Source organism: Leiobunum rupestre, chromosome 8 (genome assembly GCF_980474605.1).
Source record: "Leiobunum rupestre chromosome 8, qqLeiRupe1.1.hap1, whole genome shotgun sequence".
NCBI lineage: Eukaryota > Metazoa > Arthropoda > Arachnida > Opiliones > Sclerosomatidae > Leiobunum > Leiobunum rupestre.
This window is the reverse complement of record NC_143391.1, coordinates 23,076,543-23,088,482: the sequence shown is the minus strand read 5'-3', so window position 1 is coordinate 23,088,482 and position 11,940 is coordinate 23,076,543. Positions and strand designations below refer to the sequence as shown.

General features: G+C 40.1%; 1 protein-coding gene across 1 annotated transcript; it reads left to right on the top strand.

Annotated features, from left to right (window-relative positions):
* Window positions 1-308: 308 nt before the first annotated feature.
* LOC149932792 (paired box protein Pax-6-like) lies at window positions 309-10,318 on the top strand. Its single transcript, XM_090157180.1, has 7 exons — window positions 309-336; window positions 398-586; window positions 668-823; window positions 8,845-9,021; window positions 9,103-9,243; window positions 9,409-9,590; window positions 9,658-10,318. The coding sequence occupies exons 1-7, from the start codon at window positions 309-311 to the stop codon at window positions 9,994-9,996; spliced, it is 1,212 nt and encodes a 403-aa protein (XP_090013306.1). The 3' UTR covers window positions 9,997-10,318.
* Window positions 10,319-11,940: the final 1,622 nt, after the last annotated feature.

Here is an 11,940-nt window from a genome sequence, read left to right as displayed (position 1 = left end):
TTGACACCTCGGCACGGGTTCGCCCGCTCACTTACAGCCTCCCCATCAACTCCTCCCTTTCAAAAGCGAGAACTATACCGAGAGTGAAAGAAAATTCGATGATGGATCGCTTCTTATAAGAGATTGGTCCCTCAGGGGGTCAACATCTCGTCCGAAACAATCTAACACCCATATCGCCGGATTTACCCTCTACCGGTTTTAAAGGTCACGCCATCACTGTAACAAAACGAGATCACTTTCGCCCGAAATTCAAAAGGGAAAAGATTAATTTAATTTGCGGGAGAGATTATTAGGGATATTTTCTAAGCATGTGGTATTCCCCGAACAAAGACGCAGGTATACAGCGCGCGATCATTTCGACTGCGGGTTCTACATTAACATATACTTGGTGTTGCAGATAACTTGAGTTCACTGTACATGAGCGCCGCTCGATTTCCAGGAAGCGAACCACATTCGGCGGGACCTCCGATCGCCGGACCCAGCGATCCCAGTCGCGTGTTCCCCGACCTGTCCACGTACAGTCTGCGCTCGTACGAAATCGCGCGACAACTGCTCTCTTCGCAAAACGCCGTTAATAAAATTATTGGTAAATATTACGATAATTAAAAGGGATATTTATATGATTTACGTGGAAGGTTTTATTGAAAACGATTTTGTACGTGTATAGGTCGTTATTACGACAGTAGCACCGTTCGACCGAGTGTCATCGGTGGAAGCAAACCCAAAGTGGCCACTCCGACCGTCGTGTCCAGGATAGAAACGTACAAACGAGAGAACCCGACGATTTTCGCCTGGGAAATCCGAGAAAGACTCATCTCCGAGGGTAAGAATGCTCTTCATCATTTTCTACCGGCCACATTAGCCAAGTATGTTTTCACCCGTTTAATCTAAGATATTATCAAAACCGTCTTAAAGCCCCATTTTCATGCTCGCTGGTAGCGGGTAAAAATCGACAAAATCCGCTTCCGCTACACACTTTTTCACTTTCCACGTTGATCTGTTTCAAACAGATATTTTAGCTTTATTTTCACGCTTGCGAGTGGCGGATGCGAATTTTGACGATTTTTATCCGCTACCAGCGAGCGTGAAAATGGGCCTTAAGTCATGGCCACGAGAACCCAGTGGCGTAAATAAGGCCCCCGCAGACCCCGCAATGCAGGAGGGCCCCAATATGCTAGAATAATAATTTTTGAGACTGAGTAGACCCAACTCCTAGTTTATACCGTTTTTTGTTTTAACTTAGTTTTTATTTAACTTAGTTTTTATTTATTATTGAATTATTTTATTTTACTTTGTTAATTCATATTGTATTAGTTAGACATAAACCGTATTATTTGATATTGTAAGAGGGCTATAAGTCGCAAGTTGATTTGGCCCTCTAACCAAAAATACAAAAAACTTAAAAAATAGAATATAATTGAATTGAATTGTTACCGACTTAAATCCCAAAAATAATTTCGTCGGGGGCCTAGAGTGTCTTAGCTCTGCCACTGCGAGGAGCAAGTACCCCAGGTTCCAACGCCATTATTCCAAAGTGGGGCCTCGTAAGAGTTCGCGAAATAGTTTTAGTTGTAAATGCCAAAGGATATTTGACATTGATGAACTTTATACAGCTTAGGATTGGCGCGATTAGCGTTTGCTCTGTTTAATTATTTTTAAAAAAATATGTTTTTTCAAAAAGTAAAGACCATACCCGGTTTTAATATAAAAAGTCGCTGGATGACTTAGGACTAAGTTGGTGCCTTGGGTATTAGCCTAGCTGATTATTATTATTTTTTATTAAATATATATTCCTCGTATAGTTATTTTCATGACCACAATTTAATTTGTATGAATGGTGTTGCTATAATTTCTGCAATTAATTTGTCTGAATGGTGTTGCTAATGTCGGAAATTAATTTGTCTGAATGATGTTGTTAATGTCCGAAATTAATTGGTCAGAATGGTGCGCTAATGTCCGAAATTCACTTTTCTGAATGGTTTTGCTAATGTCGAAAATTAATTTATCAGAATGGTGTTGCTAATGTACGAAACTAATTTTTCTGAATGGTGTTGCTAATATCCGAAATTCATTTGTCAGAATGGTGTTGATAATGTCCAAAATTCATTTGTTAGAATGGTGTTGTAAATGCCTGAAATTAATTTTTCCTAATATGAATAGAGTAGTGTCGCTCTGTAACTTTGGGCCATGGCCGCCATTTAGAGTGCAGCTTTTTTCTATAGGAAAAAGCATGGGTGACGTCAACATACGTCACGCCGCTATTACACTCTAAGAAATGGGTTTAATATGTCCGAATTTAATGACCTATTCGTTTCTTATGTCTGAATCTGTTGTTTCTATGTTCAAATCATTTACACTAGTTAGCTTAGGTTGTGTTCGGTTTGGTTAGGTTGGGTTCTGTTTTGTAAGGTTTGGTTCTGTTTTGTAAGGTTGGGTTCTGTTTTGTAAGGTTGGGTTCTGTTTTGTAAGGTTGGGTTCTGTTTTGTAAGGCTGGGTTCTGTTTTGTAAGGTTGGGTTCGGTTTTGTTAAGTTGGGTTCAGTTTTGATAGGTTGGGTTCTGTTTTGATAGGTTGGGTTCTGTTTTGTAAGGTTGGGTTCTATTTTGTAAGGTTGGGTTCTGTTTTGTAAGGTTGGGTTCGGTTTTGGTAGGTTGGGTTCGGTTTTGTTAGGTTGGGTTCTGTTTTGATATAGGTTGGGTTCTGTTTTGATAGGTTGGGTTCTGTTTTGGTAGGTTGGGTTCTGTTTTGTTAGGTTGGGTTCAGTTTTGTTGGGTTGGGTTCGGTTTTGTTAGGTTGGGTTCGGTTTTGTTACGTTGGGTTCGGTTTTGATAGGTTGTTTTTGTTTGGTTAAGTTTCAATATAATTACGATATTTTAATATTCGCCAAATATGTTTGTATAATTTTTCTGACATTCAAACCACTATTTAGACTTCGGACCCATAATAATTTGCAACGCCATTCGATCATTTAAAATGCTATACCAAATCCTACGTGCTTATATACTTTCATTGTTTAATAGTTAAGAAACCTCAATGCTAGAATTTCAGCGTATCGGTAAACGTGGTAACCTTGGCCACCCTTTCACACGTACTCGATTCAATGGAAATATTAGGAACTCTAATCGTAGAAAAATCCTAATTTATTCGGACACTAGTTTTCACCATTGTCGAACATCGCTTTTAAAGCATTTACGCGAACACCGAAAATTGAATGACGTCCTTCGGTTTTGTTTCGGCACGCCCCCTTAATCGCCTCAAAGAACAAAAAATGCCATGTGAAAGAACGATTTCCGTTGTCATTTCTCAGAGGCGGCTGCGGAGGACGATCAACGTCTGTTCTTAGCGCGAATCAATGTAGGACAAACCCGGTTTAATCTGCATATTAGATACGTACCAAAGAAGGCTTGTCGTAAAAGTCCAGGAATTAAATTTAAAATTTAATGAACTTCGTCAGAATCATTGTTCCATTCGCGCGCCAACTTCTTTCGGCGGTAAATTAATCGTCGTTTAAATCCATTTGAAGGCGCCTAAAACGCAACATCTCGGGGGACCGTCCCCCTTCGACCCTGGGCATCTCTGGTGGAAAAATTAAGACGCGCGGTTCACCGTGTGACAGCGCGGGCTGGGAGGCGAAGATCAGACGGGAAAAACTAACCGTCGCTCTTTGAAGTGGTGAATCAGCCGACAGTCGGATAAGAAGCGCGGAGAGGGTACGAACCGCCTAAGAGCGAAGTACCAGTTAACCCATGCCCTCATTCAAATCTCTCACCTCCCCGCTCCCCGTGGATGTCGCCTAAGCTGTAATTAGTCCATCCGAATTGCGTCAAAGACGTCGCGACCGAGAGATACCTTGTGGCGAATTACTTTAAAAGAACTAATTACGTTCGTGTCGGTAATCATTTCCTGGCTATTGGCACCGGCGACTGCGCGAGAACAGAAGCATTTTTTTCTATCCGCTCCCATCTTTCCATCAGTTAGAACTCTTAATATTTGCGTGCCATTCCCACCCTCCAATTTGTGAAACATCGTGTAGAACATCGTGTCAAATTTGGACTTGATTACCCCCCTCTCTAACGCGTCACCTCCGCGTGTGTACGGGCCTAACACTTGTTTCCCTTTAAGACGAGGAACATCTGCGACAATTAGGTAGAGGTATACGCGAGGAAATATCACGTTGGACACTTTTTTTGAACGTGGCGACGCAACAACGGTGGCCGCGCGTCCTAACATCTGTCTTTTCTAAATCCGCCCGAGAATAACATCGGTCATTACGCGAGATGACCCCATCGAATCGCCCAACCAATGGTTATCCCGACTAAAGCACTATACTTAATGCTTTTTGATAGCGACAGGAGGAGGGATAGTAACGAACCAATCTTATACACGGTTTATTATACTATGTAACCGCGAATTCATCATATTCCAAACTAGATTATAACCGCGAGAGCTTCTACCATACGCGGTTTCCTGTTACTAAAAAAAATTGAACGTCTATACCATCTTCCCAAAAAGTAGTCGCTGACGAGAGTTCGCACCTGTCACTCGTTGCGGAAAAAACGAATTAAGTAAAGGGTGAGACGGAATAAACACATTAGGGCGGGTACTCCGTAACAAGCTCTATTTATCGTGACGATGAATGGGGAAGAGCCGCGTGAAGAAAAAAACTTTTTTTCTTTATCCTTTGGGGTGAAATGGGGGCTTAAGAAGGATCTATACCGGTAAAAACGATTCATCTTCTGACCACTTTTCTCGCTGTCAGGAAACCAGAATAGACCGGCGAAAAGCCCAGATCACCTCATTATCACCAAAACCGACCGCAAAAACCGATGAGTAAACATCGATAATGTGTTATTTAAAAATAATTTCCTTATGGCTTGGAACGGGGGAAAAACATATACTTATGGTCACCACTTATTACTCTCGTATCACTCATTTTAACAATTATTATACATCGAGGTACTTGGACAAACATTGTTTACCTTTGAGGTGGACTAATTATAGCTATGACAAATATCTAACTTGTATTGAACTTCATATATCTTGAATAATAATCAGCTAGACTAATACCCAAGGCACCACCTTAGGCCCAAGCCTTCTAGCGACTTTTAATGCCTTAAACAGATGGCCGGGTTACAACGCGTAGGAGGGTGATTGCAAGCCCTTCATGCCACGCGAGCCAACAGCTCCCTACACTAACTATTACCGTTAATCTCCACAAGTTTTATGGAAAGGAGAAATCGGTGGAAAATCCCTTTAAGCAGCGGGGAGATAATTACGCAGAAGGAGTGGTCTCACCCATTGCAACAAGCTGAAATCGAACCCGAGAGGATAGTTATGTTAAAAGTTAGTCGTAGCGCGTAGGGACCACGCTTATAAAAATAGTCAATATTTGAGAATAAAATAAGTCATCATTTCTAAATAAATGAAATTGAATTGAAAACGTTTTAAATTTAAAGTATTTCAATCTAGATAAGCAAATTGTGAAAATAAACATAAAACAACATGTTGTGTTCAACAAAGAGTTGGTGATATTGGTTTTTTAGTACGCAACACAACAGAAAATTCGGATTCTGAGAAACATTGCAATAACGGTTTCATTTCGAACCGATAATCACGCATTAAGGAGAGTGAATCGGAACGCGTCTACCAGTCTACAACTAAAAGAAAAAATAGATATTAACGTTCTTTTTAGGTAAAAAAACACCTTAGGCGTTGTCTGGATGCAAAATAAAACTCAAATGCTTAGGTGTCACGGGACATCGAAGTTCGAAACGGGATGGCGGTACAGTCTATACCGTCCGTCTTTGACGTAGTTTATAGTCTAAAATCTCTATTATAATGTAGGATCTAAGAATAAAGAAGGCGGTCGGAAAAAAGATTCGTCTTGGCCACAAAAAAGAGAAAAACCATTTTTTTTGTCTATCAACAGTTTTTCCACCTGACACCTAGGGGCGAAAGACCGACGCTTTTTAGTCTTTTTAACTATATTTCCCCCTCTTTCTTCGCCGAATATGAACCCTTGCCGGGGCCAGCGTCTTCGGTAGCCGCTAATTATCGTCATTACTACGGTGATGGATCGGCGCGGAGAGAGCCGACAGATTCGATGCTCAATGACTTTCTCTTCTCGAACGCGATGGACTTCGACAATGCTCCAAAAAACCACGCCAAATAGACGGAGAAAGGCGTATATACCTTCCGTAAGAAAATCACCTTTTTTCGGTAGATCCTCATTTGTAAAGGTGGGCCATCCCCCCTTCGTAAGTGTAATTTATTTCCAGCGTGGAATATACGCAGTCCCAGTCGTTTTCGAGCGCCGAACTCCGACTGTTCCAAAACCTATTATTAAAGATTTTTGACGCTATATTAGTTGGTAGACAGGCTTTCGGAAGCCCTTCTTTGTTAATCTTTATACTCTTTGTATAAAATGAATATTACTTTTATCGCGATATAATACGGCAAAGTATCACCTGTTTTTTTATTAGTGGTTTTTAAAATAATGGCGATAATAATCAATTACCTTTTTCGGAAGATCCGTTTAAAGGGGGTATGCAAAAAAACTCCACATTTCTGCCTCTAGGTTTACCAGAAGCTAGGGCATGATGACCACAGTTCCTATATTTTATTTTCCTAAAATTTCATTAAATTTCCTATAATACCCTATTTGTGAACTCAAAATTTTACAGAAATTAAAATAGTTGATATTTTACCCTTAGATATTTTCTTTTTTCGAAATTTGATATTTACCTATATGTCACTGAAATTTCCTATAATAGGCCTTTCTATAAAGTAACATTGGCCTTGTTTAGATGTATTGGGCGCATCAATCGTGACGTAGAAGTGACGTTTTACTAGGATAGCCAATTAAAATTCGACGAGTCACCCTTTTTATAAAGATCTAACCTTCAAAACTGAACTGAACTCCTACGTATCTCGTGACGAAAGCGATACATTAAAACAAGTTTGGCAAGCGTAATGACTTTATAGAAAGAACTATTCCTTTAAAGGATTTTAAAATATTCTGTGGTCACAATGCAAGGGATTATGGGTGCTAGCTACGTTAACAACAAGTAATAGCGCTAGTAAGAAGACCATTTTTTACTCCCTTTAAGAGATAAACTACGAAGTATTGTGTAAATTATATTTATTAAATATTTATAACGTAATAAAAATGAATTACCCTTTTGGGCATCTCAGAAAACAATCGCGGTTGACATTTCGAAGGATTCGAACTCGTGATAGGATAGATAGTAAAGCACATTTGTTCCATAACAAACAAGAATTGATCCCTCAAATTTGAGAAACATCTTTAAAATCAGAACCTGAAATGAAAGTATCGCTAATGAAGCGGAAATAATAAGGCATGTTTTCGTAGAAACTTCAACAGGGGAGTTGGTAAACATACCGTGTATACGAGAGTGTAATTTGTCAAATATCCGTCGGCTATGCAATTACGTAATCATTTTAATAGTGTCGCTAGACCCTCAACAAAGTGGCAAATGCCCCCTAAACTTTCGCCAAGTAAAATGAAATTACCTTTATCACTCTACGAAAGGAAAATCTACTTTTATAGCGTATTATTCAATTTAATTATAATCCAATTGTACCCAGAAGAAAATGGTGGCGACATTATTTTCAAAAAGATCCATCGTGAATCCGACTATGGTTTTAAACGTTCAACTAAATTCGTTTTTATCGTGCGTTTTGATCGAAACCAGTGATTTCCGTCGAAGATATATAGTATGCAAAGCGGATTATAATAATAACGAGGCGAATTTCCACAGAAATAATTCCAGGTCTACCGAATTCGCGCGGGTTAAAACCAGGGAATATCCAACCAATACGAAATTTGCAACTTCATATCGTATATGTCCCGCCTTTCCTAAATGTTATACTTATAATAGACGGCCGTGCCTTCGATAAGGCATGGCTGGACGGTATTTAGCAGCATCGGTAAAGCTCTTTAACGCGTGATGATGGATGGAAATTTAATAGTAGCCACTGCGGCCATATATTTTGAACGCGGCCGATATTTGAATAATGCTGGAAGCCTATAGAAAAAATCTTCGATATCAATTCTTACGGTTGCACGAAAACCCGGGGGCTGATTTTAAGTATAATTAAATAGCAACCTGCAGTGAAAGAGGCGCTCGGAATTATTATTATAGACATTTTGGGCTGGTTAAATTCCGAGCTACTCGCTTCCTTATTTCACCGAAAATGCCTTTTCAAAATATTGGCGCAAAACGACAGCACCCGTAATAAGACTAATTCGACTAATTAAGTCGTTATCGAGATGTTCGACCCTTAATTAGTTTTTAAAGTCCGAGATAATTATAATTTCCTAATAGGCTAAATTTAATCGCCGCGACTACAACCGCCACTTTAAAAAAAGGTTTCGTTTTTGTTCTCCGCGCGCTATTTTCGGGTAGAAATTTTCCACCGTCTGTTATTATAAAGTTTGTCACGACCAACCCGATTATTAGTGGTAATTTTTTTCCACCTGGAAATGTCTCTTCCCTTTTGCGCCGATCCGTTTTAATAAGAAGGTGTGGATTGGCTGGCCCGCGCACCGACAATATCTATAGAAAAATATTTAGAAATTCGCGGCTTGATTGCTAAATTGATATCGGGTATCACGGTTGGGTGTGGTCCCACCAACGTTATAAAACCGTTGTTAGTATAGGTAGATGTGCCGACTTTACCCTATGTTTTAACCTTATTACGCGGTATCGGGTGAACTTGGTGCTAGCTATGAGACCATCAAGGTTCGAATATTTTATTGTAACGAGATAAAAATATCAAAGTATAACGGTGTATATTTATTTCGAGGTTCTCTTTATGGCAGGTGTATGCACGAATAATACGGCGCCGAGCGTCAGTTCGATCAATCGCATTCTGAGGAATCGAGCCGCCGAGAGAGCCGCGACTGAGTTCGCCAGGGCAGCCGGCTACGCGGGGATCTACAACCCGTACGCAGCTGCGGCCGCCTTTCCTTGGTCACTTCAAGCGGCGCCTATCAATTGTAATTACTCAGTCAACTTTCATATTTAAAAGGGATTTCGATTAAGATGATTCAATTGATTCTTTTCATTTAATTCGGTAGCCGCCTCTACCTCGACCGGAAGGCCTCCCGTTTGGACACAACCTTTTCCGGGCCATCTAGGCCTGCCGCATCCGGGATTAGTAGGATTGGGCGCTTTTTCTGGCCTAAGGGATCCGGCAGAGTTAGGACTATTAGGATTTGGTAAACATTATCTTTATTTTGTAACTCGTATTTCCTTATAAAAAGATAATTAGAAATAAAACTAGTCTAGCGTTAGAGTTGAAACTCGTGTAGGTCCAAAATAGGCCAAATTTGTAAGATGACGTTAGGTTGGAACTTTATTAAAACAATCTTTTACGATAACAGATAAAGATGACGATGGATCATCGGATAGTAGTGACCGTCCCAAGTTTCGCCGCAACCGGACCACGTTCAGCCCCGAGCAGTTGGAAGTTCTGGAGGAGGAGTTCGAGAAGACGCATTACCCCTGCGTCAGTACCCGAGAAAGACTAGCCTCCAAGACAAATCTCTCCGAAGCCAGGGTCCAGGTGAGATATCCCGAATAAACTTCGATTATCCGAACGAAATTAACTTAAACCAATCAATTGAAAACAGGTTTGGTTTTCGAATCGTCGCGCGAAATGGAGGAGGCACCAAAGAATGAACCTGCTGAAGCCGGGTTCAGCGTCCATGTCGGCATCCATGTCAGCACCCATGGCTTCGCCACCATCTTCTCCGACCCCGAGTTCGGGAAGGTCAACGCCGGAACCACCGCCACCACCACCGGGAGGCTCCCAATCTAGTCAGTCGATACAAACGCCTTTAGTTCGAATGGGCGGCGTCAATTCGGCCTTTTCACCGGCCAAACCGGCCACCTCCGCGCAGGGCAGTTCCACGGCCGCCTCGTCAAGTAGTTCGGAAAAGAAACACCGTCACGACCAAGGAAAACCGTAGGCCCAAACTCAGCACCAAATAACTTTGTGACAAATTTATAGAACCGTGTGGCTGTTTCGGAACACGAGAGACCAGGCCCCGAGAATCGCCCCAATGTAGGGGTTCCTTTATGTTATTGAAAGTGAAATAACGCGGCGCTATCACACCAAGAACACGAATACGCTGTATAGTACCAGTAGGTACCGCTCTCGTGGATAGCCGGGTTAACAACTGTGACCTACAAAACTCTTCGAGATAAGTTGCTCATCAAATTTTTTACCGTGACTAATAATTACTTTCCGTACGTTAATACTCAAACCAATGTTGGAACGTTGATTTCTCTACCACGTTATAGCACAAATCAATTTGGCTGATCTCAATAATTCTTAACAATAAAATTACTGGAAAGCCACGAAATCGAACATCACAAATACCTAAGAAAATACTCGATGCGGATTTCATCCTTCAATTTTAACATCGTACCCAACGCCCGGTAAAAATTGAACCAAACGCTTTGTAATACTCGAGAAATTAAAAAATGTACCATTATTAAAATATATAAACAAACAATACGTTCTTGAATTTCCGAAAATAATGATAATTTCATACAATATCGTTTGAAACATTCAATAAATTAAACGCCATTATACCTTCAGAACCGCGAATTATTATTCTCGTCTGATGATATAAAAGGGCAAAGCTTTCTATTTTTGTCGCCGTCGAGAATTCCACCATCCAAACAGGGGGACGATTTGAATAAATTCATTATCGATGTCGTCTTCTCGCTATATTAAACTCTCATTATAAACACACAGATTACGACCAAGTACGATAATTTACTAAAATAGCGAACAAGACTCACCTGGTAGTTTACATCGAACGCCGCTTTGGGGGTAAAGTAGGCGTTGTTGAAGAATCAACTTATTTTCTTAGGGCGAAGGAGGCGCATGAATATAGAATCGTCTTTTTTTTCTCGGGGACGTTTTAGGTTTTTAAATGATACGTTGGAGCTTATACAAAGCCGATATAATGGTAGGTTTTCGATTCTACTCGGCCTTGGAATAATGTTAAAAAAAATACAACTAGAACATAAATTCGCTAATGGATAATAATTATTCACCATTATAGTATTTTTCGCGCTACCAAATTCGTCTTAGGGACAAATATATTTTTTTTTTGCGATTTTCGTGAATGCCTAAGTAGTTACGGACTGGAGGATCGATGGGGAGGTTCTAGCTGCTTTCATTTCATCGCGACGGGTTTGTAAGACTGGAATTACGGATATCTGCTACTTCCAAACTTAATTTATATAAAGATGGAAAAACTTTGAACCTGGTCAAATACGCGCTTTAAACCGAAACAGATTTTTTAAGTCAGTTCAGATATCGGATTCGGATTTTGCCGTCTTTATCTGGAAAAATCATATTTCCTTTTCAGTTTGAAAGTTGGATAATTGTTTTATATGAATTTATCAGATCCGTGTATCTGTGGCACTTTCGGATGAGATCTAGAATATGGTTGTCAATCGACCTTGACCTCTACATTAAAAAAAAACATAAAAAATAAGTAAAAACAGTTGTCCTGATATGTTTTTAATGCACAGATAAGAGCTAAGAATGTCTATCAGTTATCACTATAACGCATATTTTAAAGTTACCGGATCAGATGGGATCTTATTTCTTATCAGATATCGAAACTAAACCTAACTGTTTACGAGTTTTAAAGGCAGATATCGAAATCAGATGAAAAATAGGTTTCAAAAGATGCGAATTTGAAGCACTAATCACAACAAACATGATACTGCCTATTGTTTAACGCTAATTTTCTTACTAACGCTGACACTATCGCCCAGCAGCAAGAGGAACCGGGTTCGATCGCAGTTTGTGGCACTGGTTGAAAACTCGGCATAACTCTTTCCACGTTGAATTTGAAAGTTCTCTTTCCACTGCTTAAAAGGGATTTTCC